This window comes from Neofelis nebulosa, chromosome 4, assembly GCF_028018385.1.
Source record: "Neofelis nebulosa isolate mNeoNeb1 chromosome 4, mNeoNeb1.pri, whole genome shotgun sequence".
NCBI classification, from domain to species: Eukaryota; Metazoa; Chordata; class Mammalia; order Carnivora; family Felidae; genus Neofelis; species Neofelis nebulosa.
Window position 1 is genome coordinate 158252117 of NC_080785.1, and position 17998 is coordinate 158270114.

At 47.2% G+C, this 17998-nt stretch overlaps 2 protein-coding genes across 2 annotated transcripts; one reads left to right on the forward strand and one right to left on the reverse strand.

Moving 5' to 3' along the window:
* Positions 1-329: 329 nt before the first annotated feature.
* Positions 330-1283, reverse strand: LOC131508479 (olfactory receptor 10H3-like). The gene has a single exon (XM_058723511.1). It carries the CDS (start codon positions 1278-1280, stop codon positions 330-332), a length of 951 nt encoding a protein of 316 aa, XP_058579494.1. The 5' UTR covers positions 1281-1283.
* A 14283-nt stretch (positions 1284-15566) lies between these two features.
* Positions 15567-16514, forward strand: LOC131508480 (olfactory receptor 10H3-like). The gene has a single exon (XM_058723512.1). It carries the CDS (start codon positions 15585-15587, stop codon positions 16512-16514), a length of 930 nt encoding a protein of 309 aa, XP_058579495.1. The 5' UTR covers positions 15567-15584.
* The last annotated feature ends 1484 nt before the right edge of the window (positions 16515-17998 follow it).

A 17998-nucleotide genomic window follows, 5' to 3' on the forward strand; every position in this document is an offset into this window, starting at 1 on the left:
CTCCATTCAAGAAAAACCATGGGCATCAGTGCCCGACACATCCATGTGAATCTCCCTCCAAACCATAGCTACATAGCACATTCTTAAACAGAATGGGATGGAGTTCATCACATGGGGTCTTAAACAAGAGATCATCATTGTTAGAACCTATGCAAGAAAGGCACAAACAGCTTGGAAAAAGCAAATACGCAGCATGTATACAACACCTATTGACCCATTCAACAATACTTTCTCACTATTTTCTTACATTGAATCCCTACATCAGTCTTATAGAGATGGACCTTATCATCCCCAGCCCTACTGTCATTTTCCCCACCACCAACTGGCCATCAGGAGCTGAGGGGACTGAATTTTCTCTGGAAGCTTTTCTTTATGGCATTCTTGAGCTCCTTATTTCTGAGGCTGAAAATGATCGGGCTGAGAAAGGGGGTGAAGACTATATAGGTGGTGGCCATCAGGGTGTTACTGTCCATAGAATGGGGGCCCTTGGGCTTGAGGTAGATAATGGAGGCAAAACTGTAGTGCACAATGACCACCGTGAGGTGGGACACACATGTGGAGAAGGTCTTGTGCCTGCCCTCAGCAGAGGGGATCCGCAATATGGCGGCCACGATGAAGACATAGGAGAGGACAATGAGGAATAAACAGCCCATCAGAGCTGAGACACACACCAGGATCACACCCAAGGTGACGGAGGCTGTTTCTTTCCCACAGGCCAATTTCAAGAGGGAAAACACATGGCATAGAAAATGCTGGATCACATTAGACCCACAGAAGGTGAGGTGAAAAACTATCAGGGTCGACATCATCCCTATGACTGAGCCAGCGGCCCAGGACCAGGACACAAGGCGGGCACAGCCACGGGGGCTCATGAGCACATTGTAGCGCAGGGGGTGGCAGATGGCCACGTAGCGGTCGTAGCCCATGATCTTGAGCAGGAAGGAGTGGGTGAAGCCGAATGTGAAGGAGAAAAACATCTGGCTGGCACAGGCCGCCCAGGTGATGGTGCGGTGGGTGAAGAGCATGTCAACCAGCATGCGAGGAGTGATGGCAACGGTGAACAGAATCTCGGAGGTGGACAGGGCGCACAGGAAGAGGTACATGGGCGTGTGCAGGCTGCGCTCGCTCCAGACTGTGGCCATGATGAGCAGGTTCCCCAACAGCGTGAACAGGTACATGAGCAGGTACAGCAGGAACAAAGCGGGCAGGAGATGCCGTGGGAAGTTAGAGAATCCCACGAGGATGAACTCAGTCACCATGCTATAGTTCTGACCAGCCATGGGTGCTACATCTGGTGAGATCAGAAGGGGAATGAAGGTGACCAGCATGACAATCGTGAGTCTATACAACAATGTACCCGGGGGAGACTACAGACGCAGTATGTTAGGATTGGGAAAGTGACCCGGATACTCACTGGTTCTGCTGTTCTTTAGCATGGAACTGAAAGTCATGAGCGGTGCTATAAATAAGAACAAGAAAGAAGGTATGTACGGATGGGAAGGAAAGAGACATGCTCCTTCACCCAGAAAAAGTAAAGAATGAAGACATAAGGTACCACAGCAATAGAGAGCACAGTCTGCAGAAGACAAGATCGGCTCGCAACACTCGGTATTTCTCACAGAATTACTCCAGCAGTAATCATTCAAAGCATAAGCTTTAAGCAAAACTAAGATAACGTTCCCAATGGTGACACAAACTATAAAGACACGGCTCGCCAACATTGTGGTCTGGTGATTTCTTAACACTCAAGAAAATGTGAGACTCTGATGGGTTCCTGTTTGGGTGCAGTACAACTCTCCGTTTTCACCATATTAGAAGTTAACACTGAGATTGTCTGAAAATATGTAGTATGGATACATTCATGGGACACCTGAAGGTTCAGTCAGTTAATGGTCTGACCCTTGATTTCTGCCCAGGTCATGATCTCACAGTCGTGAGATCAAGCCCCATGTTGGCATCAATACTGAGCATTGAGTCTGCTTACGATATCCTCTCTCTCTCTCTACCCACCCCCACTTGCACATGTTCTCTCTCTTCTCCCTAAAAAAAAGAAGGAAGGAAGGAAGGAAGGAAAGAGGGAAGGAAGAAGGAAGGGCGGTAGGGAGGGAAGGTGGGAGAGAGGCAAGAAAGAAAGAAAGGTCAACCTGTTCAAACTGCAATATAAGTCAAACTGTCAATATAAGTAACATATTTTTAGGAAAGTAAGTACATTTACAAAATTAACATTTAGTGAGAAGAGTGGCTTTAAAAAAACATTTTAACAAATCTGGAGACCAATTGATGCTCATTCTGTTTCTTCATTCAGCCTGTGGCAACATGTTGTTTTAGTCGAGCATATGATGAAGATACATCCTCACCTTCATTGGAAAAGTAAGCACGTGATGGTCCCCCAGAAAGGGTCTCCGAGACCCCAGGGTCCTCATATCACACTTTGAAAACTTCTGTTGCACGATATCTAGGAACTAATCAAACACAAGCAATACCTCCAGATTCAGAAATGTTAACCATTAGTAAAAATGTCGATGGCTATCTGAATACACGAAGGACAATCCACTCTCTTGGGTGGATGAGCGAATATGGTAATGATTACATCATCAGTATACCTGCATGTTCGGCTACAGTGAATCAAATGTACATTTGATAAAAGTTTCCTTAAGTTCCTTCTGGAAAATGAAGTCAGTGCAAAACCATACCAGTCTTCTAAAATAATGGGTTAACTAGGAGAGAAATGCCCTGGCAGGTGTGGAGACCCATGATAGACATCATACACATCGTTGTCATTTTCAAGTGTGACCCTGGAGCAGCCACAGACACCGATCAAGTTGGCTACATACCTCAGAAAGTACCCCAGCGTGATTCAAAACTTGATACAGGTGGGAGCACAAATCCAAGAGAAAAGATGGATCGTTTAGGAGTCTGTGGTGGGAACACTGGCCCTTTTATGAAGCAAAGCAAATCTGAATTTCTGCCTAAGGTCATACACACGGGTGGAATCCAGGTGGATTCAAGACTTAAATATGAAACACAATGCCCTGAAGGTAGTAGGAGAAGGTGTTGGAAAATACTTCTGTTGATGTAGAAGTGGAGAAGGACTTCTTAAACAAACTTCAGAAGCACAAACATGAGGTGGTTTTGAAAGACATGAAAACATCAGCACGATGTGTTTCTGTTCAACAAAATATCCTGGATCCAGTCGATGGGAGATGGAAAGGTGAGAAAAATCATTTTCATTGTACAAAAAAGGACTGGGGAATATAATCTAGAATTAACAAGAGACCGATTATGTGTACAAAAAGCAGAAAGCTTGATACAGAAATGAGCGAGGCATAAAACAGAATTTAGCAAAGGTATGAGGAGATAGCTCACAGAGGGTGTAGTAAGAGCCAATAAAAACATGCTAATAAGAAAAAAGAGAGAGAGGGACAGAGAGACAAAGGAAGGGAAATGCAACGGAAATTCAGTGTATATCTATTCAATGCCCCAAGTTAGAAACTCCCCGGTGTTGATCAGTTTTGGGGAGAATGCAACCCTCGTGCACGGCCTGTGAGAGCGCAGAATAGTAGAAATGAGGAGCGCACGTGCTCTGTGCCCCAGCACATGTGCTCCTGAACATCTATCGCGATTGCTCAAAGGCATTTACAGGGGAGCATGTCAGAGGGTGTTTCTGTAGCATTGCTTTTAGTGGGGGAACTGGAAAGCCTGCTTGTCCATTCTTTGGAAGGGGGCAGGACCCGTGGGCTGGATGCAAACCCTGCAGCCCCAGCCAGTTCGATGCACGCACAGCAGCATAAATGAAGCCATAAGATGTGTTGAATGAATGAAGCAAAAAGCAGACGAACGCTCCAGCATAATAACCTTTCGGCATATTAAAAATAGAGCAGCTGACACTATTCTGTAGGATGCTGTAACGGTGGATACATGCCATTATGCATCTGTCAGAATCCACAGAACCCACGGCACAGACAGTGAACCCTAATGTATCCCGTGGGCTCTGGTTGTAGCCATATTGGCTCACCAACAGGATGGCTCACAACAATGTAGCCATATTGGCTCACCAAGAGGAACAGATACACTATTCCAAGAGGTAAAAGAGGAAACCGTGTGAGGGAGAGAGGCAGTATGTGTTTTCCTGCAAACTTGTAATTTTTGTATAAAATCAAAAAGCAAAAATTTTTCTATGAAATTTAAAAGGATGCAAATAATTCACAGCACATATATGCACAGAGAAGACAGTACGCATGTACAAGAGCACATGCAAATCAAAGCGCATACCTTTAGTATGGGAGAAGGTTGTTGGCACTGGAGGGATCAGGTGGTTGAAAGGGAACGTGAGCAAAGTAAGAGAAGGACGTGATGAAAACCAATGCTTGTCAAGCGCAGCGACCCAGAAACGTCATTGACTCAAACCTCTGCACCTGACATCCACCATAAAACAAAACAAAAATGTTTTTATGAATAACTTGAGCCTCGATGCCGCCCACAGCTCCTGAAACCCTTGGATCTGGGGCAGGACTCAGCCGTAATTGCACCCCCTGGTCTTACTGATGTGTTGTTCCGAAGGATCCCCCACAATGGGGGTCAGCCTGGAGCCTAGAGGACATGGAACCAGCAGGACAGGGAGGGACTTTCCCAGAGAGAGGAAGGCTGGGCTGGTGAGCTGGAAATAAAGTCTTCTGACCATGCAGCCTTCCCCCCTCCCCAGACCAGGAACCGAGACACCCGTGTCAGCCCCCTTCTGTGCCTCAACCCCCATCACTCAGCACCCTCTCCCCCTGCTAAATAGCTGTCTGTGTGCTCTGCTCCTATCCATCTGCATGGCTCCACCTCCCTCCCTGCACTGCTCACTGCCCCAGGCCCCTCCTCTGCTCCCACTGCACTCTGGCTTCCAGAGAGAACTGTCTGAAACGCACCCCAGGTGTGCAGTCATCAGGGCCAGGGTTCAAGCCCCAGCTTTGGTGTGTGTGTCTGAGAAAGAACGTTCTAGCCCTGAGCCTCCTCTCCCCAAATGAAAAATGGGAGTAAGCAGAGAACTATCTTCAGAAGGTCCAGAGGATTCATGGAAAGGGCTCCATGTTTACCTAACATGGGGGGTTATCCCTGATGCTGATATCTTTCCCTGTCCTCTGAGCTGCTTTCCTGTCATCAGTCTGTACCAGATGCACCAGTTGGTCCCATTATAAATGTATGGTCTCCCCACTGGGGCCCTTAGGATCTCTGGTGACCTGAAAACACAGCTCCATTAGGGTCTTGTCCAACCTCCACCCCCTTGCCTGGCCCCTGCCTCACTCTGTCTGCCTTCCCACCTGCCACTTGGTGGAGTGGCTGCAGTTCGCCGGGCTGGGCTCCCCCATCTCCTCCGATAGGTGCAGGAGAGAGTTCATCTACTCTGGTCTCACAGAGGTTGGCTCTCCCACAGGTACTGAGCTCATGTCACACACCTGCATCCAGGAATGAATCCAGCTCAACCTCTCTGCCTCCCCTCAATGATCACCTCCAGGTTAGGAAAGGCCACCTTCAGCCAACCCAGGATACAACGGCCAAGGCAAGACACATACCTGACACAAGGTTTCTGAACCTCAGTACGTGTGGGATTTGGGACCAGGATCATTCTCTGGGGTGGCGGCTGTCCTGTGCATTATATAACATTTAACAGGATCTCTGGTCTCAACCCATCAGATGTCAGTAGCATCCCCTCCAATCATGAGTCATGACAATAAAAAAATGTCTCCAGACATGCCCACATGTCTCCTGTGGGGCAGAACTACCCTGGGCTAAGGACCACTGACCTAGAAGCTACAAAAGGCACTAGGCTTGGTAAATAACCCAGGACCCATAACAGGTACCTGAGAAGACTTTCAGCAGCTGTGCAAGGGTAAGAGCCTGTCTTACCACCCTTCTCCCAGGACCTGTCCCCATCCCTTGTCTGGACCTTCCTCCCAAGAAGTGTCCCACTATTGCCACCTACCCTGTCCCTCCTGGTCTCCCTCTTCCAGGAAGCAGCCAACAGGGCAGCTTATTCTGTCAGCAGCACACAAGGGCAGGTGTGGCGCCAGACTTCTGGGCTCCTGGAACTGATTCTCTGTGCTTTATCCCTGCTGTAGCTTCCCAACACGCTGCTCCCCAGGGCTCCCCAGGATGCCAACTGGGAAGGGCTGCCCTCAGTGTCTGGAGCGGCCAAGAGAATCATCAGAGGGCCTCTGGGGACCTGCAGCTTCTACTCTTCTATTTAGCCTCTATTTAGCAGTGTAAATGCCAAATTATAGGGAGTACATATGTTCATCTTGAATAGATTCTGCCAAACCATTTTCCAAAGTGATTATACCAACAGGTACGTCTTAAGCCCAAGAAACATGGTCAGATTCCTGTTTGTAGGCAGCCCCTCTGTCTGCTGTGAGGGAAGCAGGCTGCTGAGGACCGGTGGGGTGGGCAAACACAGAAAGAGATGAGCAGAAGTACACGTGGGCATCCTGGAATCCCCAACACAACCAAGACTCCTTGCTGTCTCTGTCTGCCCTAAGCCCCAGTCCCTGCTGAGGACTAGGAGCTCCAAGTCTTGGGAGAGACCGGGCTAGAGTAGATACCTTAAGGTCAGAGCAGGGTCAGAGGGAAGGCAGGAGCTGGTGCGGCCCAGAGTGGGAATCCAGGGCTCCCTCCTGGGGTCAGGGCAGCTGGAGGGTGTCCCAGAATAAGGGTAATTTAGAGCTGGGTCTTGGGGACTGATTTCCTTTGGTCAATAGAAGTTTTCAGTGTCTCCTGGTCACACTGGATAGCCCCACCTTCCCCCACTGGTCAAGTTCTACCCTATCCCTGTTGTCCTGGTCATCTGAGCTAGAACATCTCCATTAGTACGTGCATCCTTGGGCTATAATAACACATTTGGTGTTTGTCCACTTCATGACACACAGCTCCTAAAGCCCTTGTGTCAGGAGTGATGATACTGGATTTTGCATGCTAAGGAGATGCGTGGTGGTTGGGGGCCCCTGGATAGTCTAGGAAGGAGGCTGCTCCCCTGAACGGCCAAGGTGAGATCAGAGAGTTGGGACTTCCAGGTGGGGAGAGGGGCTATGGATTGATATTCAATCTCCAAGGACCAGTGACTTAATCAATCATGTCTGTGTAACAAAACCTCCACAAAAACTCCCTAAGCAATGGGAATCAGAGACCTTCCCATTTGTGGACACGTGGAGGTGCTAGGAGGGTGGTGTGTCCGGAGAGGGCATGGAAGGTCCTCGGTCCTTCCTCCACACCTTGCCTGATGCACCTGTTTCACCTGGCTGTTCCTGACTTGTGTCTTTTATAGTAAACTGGGAAGAGTGAGTGTTGCATTTTCCTGATTTCTGTGAGTCATTCCAGCAAAGTATCCAAAATGAAAGGGGGGAATTTAGAAACCCCAACTGTGAAGTCCCACCAGACAAAAGTGCAGGTACCCTGAACACTGAAAACTTGTCACTGGCATCTCCAGGTAGTTCGTGTCAGAAGTGAACTGAATTATGGGACTGCAAGTTGGTGTCTGGGAAGCTGAAGAATTGTTCATTGTTGTGGGAAGAACTCACCCATTCGGTCTGAAGTGTTAGGCGTAGAAACAGCTCACTTCCTGTGTCCCTCTGTCCAATCAGCAGCACTGTCCATTCTGCCTCTGAAATCAACCTCCAGTCTGCCACTCGACCCAGTCCAGGATGCCCACGCGCACCTCTGCCCATCTCTTCCTGCGTCTGCCCACCCCACCGGCCCTCAGCAGCCTGCTTCCCTCACAGCAGCCAGAGGGGCTCCCTACAAACAGGAATCTGACCATGGTGCATGGGCTTAAAATGTACCTCTTGGTATAATTACTTTGGAAAGCCATTTGGCAGAATCTATTCAAGCTGAACATAGGTATCCCCTGTGACTCGGCATTTACACTGCTAGCTTCAGGCCCAACACAACATGTAAGTATTAATCCATGAAGGAACATGTAGTAGACGTCATAGGACCCCCAAGTGGAAACATCTGTGAATATATTTACATAATAGAATACCATACAGGTCTTTTATGTATGTATTTTAAACGTATTTAGAGTACCCCCATTGTCCTTGGAACAAACTCCTTAAGTGGATGCCATGATCTTGCATGATCTTGCCCTACCCACCTGTCTGCCTTCACAATCCAGAATCCCCAGAGCCACCTCCAACTCTCCAGGGTGCACTGGACAGCCATCGTCCCCAAACGCACCATGCCTCTGTCACCCTGAGCCTTTACTCTTGCTGGAAGCCCATCTTCCACCTGCTGTGTCATCTGAATCATACCTACTCTCCCTTCAGGTCTCAATGTAGCCGCCATGTATCGCCCAAGTCTCTAAACTGCAGGCTGGGCTTCTGACCCACACTTGACTTCTGCAGATCCCTAGGGTGCCCTCATTACACCTCTGATCACTCTGTGCAGTCATCTTTCATTATATGACAGCTTCCTTCAGTAGACCATGAATAGGAGAGAGCAGAGACCTAGTCCTGGGTCAATGCTGGATCCTAGCACCTATAAGATTTCCATGTAAAATAAGCCTTGAATGACATTTTTTAAAATTTTTATTTATTTATTTATTTATTTTGATAAGGAGAGTGTGTAGCAGGGGAGGGGCAGAAAGACAGGCAGAGAGAATCTTAAGCAGGCTCTGAGCTGTCAGCCACGGTGCCTGATGTGGGACTCCATCTCATGAACCATGAGATCATGACCTGAACCTAAACCAAGTCAGATGCTTAACTGACTGAGCCACCTTGAGTAGCATTTCTTGATATTATATATATATATATATATATATATATATATACACACACACACACACACACACACGTATATATATGTCTTTATATATATATGTCTTTATATATATGTCTATATATATAAATAAATATATACGTATGTGTGTGTGTGTGTGTGTGTGTATAAATGAGGGCCTAGTGCCATGAACACATAGGGCACTCTTTTCTGCCCATCATCATGGGCTATGATCACCACCTGGCCACCTGCCATCCCATGTACTACAATGTGCACATGAGTCCCTGTGGCTGTGCCCATCTTGTGTCTTGTTTCTGGACTGGTGGCCTCTGGAATAAGGAACTCAAGAACACCATAAGGAGGAACTTCCAAAGAAAATTCATTCCCCTAACCTCCTGACAACCAGTTTGGTGGTGAAGAAATATGACAGAAGGGCTGGGGATAATAACATCTGTCTCTATTGGACTGTTGTAAGGATTCAGTATATGAAAATACGCACATCCATAGCTGTTGGACGCATGCTGGGTATTTGTTTTTCCCCAATTTGCTTGCCTCCCTCTTGCATAGATTCTAGTGGTCATGATCTCTTGTTCTTGACCCTGTGTGATGAACTCCATCCCATCAGTTCTATCTAAGAGTGTGTTATCTTCTTATGGGCAGGTGGGGGGCACCACATGGATGTGTCTGGGCACTGATGCACATGGTTCTTCTTGACTGGACAACTTTCCCCTCATCCATCAGGTGGTTAAACAAAAATAGGAACAATAATAAGTGCCAGCAACATTGGGCCTTGTCTTATCAAGCACTGTATCCAGTGTTTGATAGTATTGTTTTTTTAATTATAAGAAATGCACAAAAGAAAACAAATCATTTGTTTTCAAGATGATGGTTCCTATTTATTATTCCTCACTGCCTTGAAGGAATAGACCCTAACGGTGATTTTCTATGCTAAGCTGGTTCAGAAGGTGAAGGGGGGAGGGAGAGAGAGAGAGAGAGACAGAGAGACAGAGACAGAGACAGAGACAGACTAGTGGGATCTGAACAGGAAGTTGGATAAAGTGCATACAGGGCAAAATCTGGGAAAGGCATAAAGAATGAGAAGGAGGTTGGTAACAGGCACTTTTCATAAGAGGAAGGGAAAGGGAAGGGAGAGTGAGAGAGGAAGAGGGGGGAGAGGAATAGGGAGGAAAAGAGAGAGAGAAAGGGGGGGGAGCAGTGCTTGGATAAGAACATAAGGCATATTAAAAGGGTTTTGCTTTCTGACAGCTTATGCAAAGTCTTTTCCCTTTTTCCCCACATTACTTTCCATAAGCATCAATTTCTCATTCCTGAGTTTGGAAGAATCTATTTGGGGAATTTGTTGTAGGCACAGTGCTATCTCAAGATGCACAAGGAGAGGTCAAGGGTATGGGTACCCCTTTATGCAGATGAGAACCGTTGGTGGAGGTCACACAGCATGTGAAGGAAAGTGTCACATGGAGATTGAGGTCTGTCTGACTCCCATGCTGGGGATTGGGAAACCATAGGTCTGAGGACCCAGGAAGGGGGCTTTCTGTGGATCTAAACTACTACTCAAAGGTGAGGCCAGATGTTTGAGTTGGAGGCAGAAGATGTGATGTAATGTTAAACCCACAGCTCCCAGTCACCTCGTGAGCATACAAGACTCTCCTCGGTGGTCAATGAACAAGGACAACATAGGAGACCAAATATTTGCTTGGTTATATCACAGAGAGGCTTATGTTGATGTGGACCCTCAGGCTCGGATCACCAGGACGACAGGGATAGGGTCGAACTTGACCATGAGGCGAGGTGGGGCAATCCAGAGTGTCCAGGAGACATTGAACACTTCTACTGACAAGGAGAAATCGCTCCCTATGACCCAGCTCTAAATTACCCTTATTGTGGGAAGCCCTCCAGCTGCCTTGACCCCAGGGCAGAGCCCTGGATTCCCACTGGATTCCCAGTGGATTTCCACTCTGGGCTGCTCCAGCTCCTGCCTTCCTCCTGTCCCTGCCCTGACCCTAAGGGATTGAGGGCATCTACTCCAGCCCTGTTTCCCCCAAGACTGGGAGCTCCTAGTCCTCAGCAGGGACTGGGACTCTCTGGGCAGACAGAGACAGCAGGGAGTCGTGTTGGAGAGTTGGAGGAAGGAGTAGAGGTTGCAGGTCCCAGAGGCCCTCTGATGATCCTTCTGACCTCTCCAGACCCTGAGGACAACACTCCAGATTGGTGTTCCAGGGATGCTCTAGGGAGCAGCGTGCTGGGAAGCTGCGGCAGGGATAAAGCACACAGCATCAGTTCCAGGAGCCCAGAGGTCTGGCCCCACACCTGCCACTGTGTGCTGCTGACAGAATAACCCAAGAGAGCGTCTTCTGTCCTCCCCTGCTGGCTGCTTCCTGGAAGAGGCAGCCCAGCAAGAGGGGGACCAGGAGGGACAGGGTACGTGGCAATATTTAGGCAGTTGTGGGGAGCAAGCCCCGGTTGGGGGTGGAACAGGACTGGGGAGAAAGGTGGTAAGACAGGCTCTTAGCCTTGGGAGCTGGTGGGACTTTTCTCGGGTTGCCCCTGCTGGGTCCTGGGTTCCTCACTCAGCCTAGTGACCTTGGCAGCTTCTAGGTCACTATTGTTGATTGGGACTGATCCTGTCCCCCTGAAATATTTGCACATGCCCGGAGGCCCTTTTGTTGTCACAGCTCATGGGGAGGGAGGGATGCTACCGGCATCTGGAGGGTTGAGGCCAGGGATGCTGCTAAACATCATACAATCTGGTATTAGTGTGGGGTGTTTGTTCCACTGGTGAACCAATCAGGACACGTTATAGTAACTCCGCCCACATTTACACTAGGGCTCACTGTCTGTGTTGCAGCCTGTGGGTTTGGAGCAGTGGACAGTGGCGTGTATACAGCGTTCCAGCATCCCACAGAATAGTGTCAGGTGCTCTGTTTTTAATGCGCCCAAATGCAATTATGCTGGAGAGTTGAGCTGCCTTTTGCCTCATTCACTCGGTGTCATTTTACGGCTTTATGCTGCTGTGTGTGCATGGAACTCCTGGCTGGGGCTCCAGGGTTTGCATCCGGCCCGTGGGACCTGCCCCCTTCCCAGTTACAGTTCCCAAGCAGGCTTGTGCATTCCCGCACTACAAGCGGGGCTTCATCCCACATGCTCCGTCCAGGTAGGTGTGCGCCATGGAGATAGAGGTTCAGGTGCACGTGAAGGTTGCACTTCTCCATTCTCGGTCTCACCCGCAGGCCGCGGGATGGCTCCCTCCCCGTATAGCTGTGGGCACTGGGCACTTCCTAATCTGGGGAAATGAATAGGTGTACAGGGAAATCTCAGGGTCGTTTTCCCCTTCCCTTTCCTTGTCTTGAAACCATCTGTTCACTTGCCTGTGTAACCCCTTCTGTAGGTTCTCTGCTCATGTCCTGGACTCGTTTCTGTATGGAGTTTGTACTTCTTAATGTGACTCGTTTCTTATTTACTCTAGACAGTATTCCCTGGTCAATTTTAGTCAATGCATCGGCTCCTTTCCCAAATCTCCATCTGCCTGTTCATGTATCCTGGATATCCTTTGTTGAACAAAATCCTTGGGGAAGTTTTTATGTCTATTTTTTCCCAAGGAGTTAACATTTATGTACTAAGAATGGAATTTGGGGTACCTGGGTGCCTCAGTTAGGTCAGTGTCCAACTTTGGCTCAAGTCATGGTCTCACAGTTCATGAGTTTGAGCCCTATATTGGGCTCCTGCTGTCAGCACAGAGCCCGACATGGGGCTCAAACTCACAAACCGCGAGATCATGACCTGAGCCGCAGTCAGAAGCATAACCGACTGAGCCACCCAGGTGCCCCAGCCCATCCATGTTTTGTAAATGGCAAGATTTCAGTCGTTTTTATGGTTGAGGAATATTCCATTGTACATATGAACCGCATCTTCTTTATCAAGCAATTGGACTGCTTCTATAATTTGGATACTGTAGGTAATGCTGCTATTAACATTGGGATGCCTATTTCCATTTTAACTGGTATTTTAATGTTCTTTGGGTAAATACCTAGTAGTGAAAATGCTGGATATAGGGTAGACCTATTTTTAACTTTTTGAGGAATGTCCACACTGTTTTCCAGAGAGCTACCCAGTTTGCATTCCCAGCAAAGGGCAAGAGGGTTGCCTTTTCTCCACTTCACCTTAACATTTGTGTTTGAGATTTGGTTGAGAAGTCCTTCTTCACTCTTACATAGCAAAGTTATTCTCCTGAATCCTTCTCCTATTAATGTTACATTTCATTTTATGTGTGAAATCCATCTAGATTGCATGGGGCCTTAGGCAAGAATTCAGATTTACGCCGCGTCCTAAAATGACCAGTTTTCCCACCACAAATCAGTAAACCATCCTTCCCTTTTTTCATTTGGTTTGTGCTCCCAGTTTTGAATCATGCAGGGATATTTTCTTAGGTATCCAATCTGGGCAACACACACATCACCTCTGTCTGCCCCAGGGTCTCACTTTAAAAAATGATGCTGTATCAATAGAAGAATGGATAGCTGTGGGGCACCTGGGTGGCTCAGTCCATTAAGCATCTGACTTCGGCTCAGGTCATGATTTCATGGTTTGTGAGTGTGAGCCCTGCCTTGTGTGACAGCTCAGAACCTAGAGCCTGCTACACACTCTGTGTCTCCCTCTCTCTCTCTCTCTGCCCCTCCCCTGCTTGCACTTTGTCTCTCAAAAATAAATAAACATAAAAAAGAAGAAGAAGAATGGCTGGTTGGAAAAAATAAAATAAAAAAACAAATGATTCTGATTTGGTAGTGAGTCTCAACGCCATGAGGGACATCTCTCTGTCTCTCTTGTGTGCTTCGTTTTTAGAAGACCTGTACAGTTTTTCACTGACTTTATTTCTCAGAAGTAGGCTTATGATAGTTCTTAAATTTAACTTCTCTAATTGTAAATGCAGCTGCACTGAGCATAATTTGGGGAGGAACCGACATAACTGCTATATTAGCTCATCCCATCTAAGAATACACATGGATTTACAGCTTTCCATGTAGCCAGACCATCTTCTACATATCTATCCATGGTTACAGTTTCTGTCCTTGGAGGTATTGCATGTGTTTGGTTAATTTCTAGATAGTAAAAAAAATTTTTTTTGATGTTTATTTTTGAGAGAGACAGAGTGTGAGTGAGGGAGGGGCAGAGAGAGAGGGAGACACAGAATCTGAAACAGGCTCCAGGCTCTGAGCTGCCAGCACAGAGCCCAACATGGGGCTTGAACTCACGAGCCGTGAGATCATGACCTGAGCTGAAGTCAGACGTTTAACCAACTGAGCCAGCCGGGCGCCCCAGGAGAGAGTCCTAAGTCGGCTCCACGCTCAGCATAGAGCCTGACGCGGGGCTCGAACCCACGAACCGTGAGATCATAACCTGAGCTGAGGTCCGACGCTCAACCGACTGAGCCACCCAGGTGCCTGGGTTGATTATTGCACTTTTAAATGGGTTAAGAATTCAATATTTTCAAAGAATCTCAGTTTAAATTACTAATATAGTAAGAATGGAGAGTTCTAACTCACTCAAACAAAAGCTTTCAAGGGGACTCAATAGTTTTTTTTAACATAAAGAAACACTGCAACCAAATGGGGGCACCTGGGTGGCTCAGTTGGCTAAGAGTCTGACTTTGGCTCAGGTCGCGATCTCATGGTTTGGTTCCTGAGTTCAAGCCTCACATCTGGCTCTATGCTGTCAGCACAGAGCCCACTGTGGATCCTCTGTCTCCCTCTCTTTCTCTGCCCCTTCCCCCTGGGCACACTCTCTCTTTCAAAAATAAATGAAACTTAAAAAAAGAAAAGAAATACTGCAACCAACATGTTTGACAACTGTCTCCTTATAGTTTGTGTCACTATTGGGAATTTTACCTTGCTTTTTCCTTGAATTCTGTCTTTCACATGATTACTATGAGTGCAATTCTATGGGAAATGCTATGAGTTTGGGAAGTTGATCTGTCTTCCACAGCATGTGTTCTGTCTTTGCTCAAAGATTTTCTGCCTTCATTCTTGTACCTTTCTAGGTAGATGATCACGTCTCTTTGCTTCCGATCCTGGTATTCCTTCTTTCTTTAACAATCCTCAAGCACCTCTCCTGGCTTTCAGTCCCCTGCTAATGAACAGCCAAGACAGTGAGTAACCTTGGCTTGTTTCTGATTCTAAAATAGTCTATTTAGGGGTGCCTGGATGGCTCAGTCAGTTAGGCGTCCAACTTCAGCTTAGGTCATGATCTCACAGTTCCGTGAGTTCCAGCCCTGTATCTGGCTCTGTGCTGACAGCTCAGAGCCTGGAGCCTGCTTCAGATTCTGTGTCTCCATTTCTCTCTCTCTCTCTCTCTGCCCCTTCCCTGCTCGCACTCTGTCTCTATCTTTCAAAAAATGAATAAATGTTAAAAAAATTTATAAAATAATGCATCTATCTGTCTCCCATTTCTTGTACTATTTCCTGGTTTGTAGCATGTATTCTTAGTTAACTAAGAAAGTCTCAGTTGATTTGATGTTGACAAAGCTTTAAAAAAATCCTCAAGATATATAAACATATCATCATTATGCTGTGTATTAAAATAATATAATGTATGTCAGTTATAAATCAATTTTAAAAACCATATAGGAATTGAACTTTAGCAATCCAGGATAGCTTTCTAGATTGATATAATTATATGACATTTCCTTTTTAACTTATTCATGTGACTAACTATATGATAGGTTTATTCTGAATCATCCTTGTCATTCATGGGATAAATTACGCACCCTCATTCCCTTTCTGATCTCACCAGATGCAGCACCCGTGCCTGGTCAGAACTATAGCATGGTGACTGAGTTCATCCTCGTGGGATTCTCTAACTTCCCACGGCATCTCCTGCCCGCTTTCTTCCTGCTGTACCTGTTCATGTACCTGTTCACGCTGTTGGGGAACCTGCTCATCATGGCCACAGTCTGGAGCGAGCGCAGCCTGCACACGCCCATGTACCTCTTCCTGTGCGCCCTGTCCACCTCCGAGATTCTGTTCACCGTTGCCATCACCCCTCGCATGCTGGTTGACATGCTCTTCACCCACCGCACCATCACCTGGACGGCCTGTGCCAGCCAGATGTTTTTCTCCTTCACGTTTGGCTTCACACACTCCTTCCTGCTCATGATCATGGGCTACGACCGCTACGTGGCCATCTGCCACCCCCTGCGCTACAATGTGCTCATGAACCCCCGTGGCTGTGCCCGCCTCGTGTCCTGGTCCTGGGCTGGTGGCTCGATCATGGGGATGATGGTGACCCTGATAGTTTTTCACCTCACATTCTATGGGTCTAATGTGATCCACCATTTTGCCTGCCACGTGCTTTCCCTTCTAAAGTTGGCCTGTGGGAAGGAGACATCCTCCGTCACCTTGGGTGTGATCCTGGTGTGTGTCTCAGCTCTGATGGGCTGTTTATTCCTCATCGTCCTCTCCTATGTCTTCATCGTGGCCGCCATATTGCGGATCCCCTCTGCTGAGGGCAGGCACAAGACCTTCTCCACGTGTGTGTCCCACCTCACGGTGGTCATTGTGCACTACGGCTTTGCCTCCATTATCTACCTCAAGCCCAAGGGCCCCCATTCTATGGACAGTAACACCCTGATGGCCACCACCTATATAGTCTTCACCCCCTTTCTCAGCCCGATCATTTTCAGCCTCAGGAATAAGGAGCTCAAGAATGCCATAAAGAAAAGCTTCCAGAGAAAATTCAGTCCCTTAAGCTCCTAACACTGGAGGAAACATGGTGGTGAGGAAATATGACAGAAGGGCTGAAAATAATAACATTGTCTCCATAGGATTATAGTAGGGATTCAACATATGTAAATACTGAAAAGATATTGTTGGATGCACCCATAGGTGTTGGATACCTGCTAGGTATTTGTTTTTCCCCAATTTGTGTGCCCCCCTCTTGCATAGGCTCTAGGGACCATGATCTCTTGTTTAAGACCCCATGTGATCAACTCTATCCCATTACTTCTAAGAATGTGTTATCTACCTATGGGCCAGTGGGGGCATCACATGGATGTATCTGGGCACTGATGTCAATGGTTCTTGAATGGACAAGCAAAGGAGGATTTTCCCATCTTCCTCTATAAGGATAAACAACAATAAGCATAATAATAAATGCCACCATCATCGGGACTTTTCCTATCAGGCTCTGTGCTCAGTGTTGTATAAGCATATCTTTTAATTACGCCAAGTGCACAAAAGAAAATACATTATTTCTGTCCAAGAAGATGACTGAATGTGTATAGTTCCTTCTGTATTTTGAGGGGATAGACTTGAAGGAGATTTTCTGTTGAGCTGAGTCGAGTGAAGGATGTCAGAAGGCAAAGTGGAGAAAGAAAGAGACAGAAAAAGGAGAGAGGGTTCAGTGCTTGAGTAACAACATACACAATGCTTAAAGGGTGTGGCTATCTGACATCTTAAGGAGATCCTTTTACCTTTTCCCCCATATGCTTTCAGTAAAACATCAATTTGTCACTACTATGTTTGCTTGCAGCTATCTGGAGGATGTGTTGGACGGCACAGTGCTCTCTCAAGATGGCACAAAGAAAGGTCAAGGGTGTGGGTACCTCCTTTACGCTGATGAGAAATGTTGGTGGGGGGTCACACAACATGTGAGTGAAGGGGTCACATGCAACTTTAGGTGTGTCTGACTCCCATGCTGGGGTTGGGAAACCATGTCTGAAGCTCCAGGAGGGGGCCTTCCATTGGTGTAAATTCTTACTTAAACTGTGGCCAGATATTTGAGCTGCAGTCAGAAGATGTTTTACAATACTAATCTAAGGATGGCTGCCACATATGAGTACCTGCCACTTGCTAAATGCTGTGGGAAGGGTTTCCTATGCATTCACTCTTCTAAGTCTCAAAATAAATTATCCTTTCTCCACATTTAGATATGACCCACATCTATCACTAATCACATTTTTCAAATGTGGAAAATGCAAATCTGTCCCAGGCCACAGCACCATGGAGGCAGGGAGCAGGAAACGATTACAATGTGCATGTGTGTGCAGTTGGTGATCAGGAACCCACCTCCCTCAGGTGTCTACAGAGAGAAGTGAGGTCATGACTAGGAGGAGAAGGCTGTCATTAGAAGGAAGAGAACCCTTTCAGGGAAGGAGGGCAGGTGCAGCCCTAGGCACACACCCCTTTCACACAGCCAGAGGGAAACACGGACTCCAGAGGAGTTCATGAGACACTTTGTC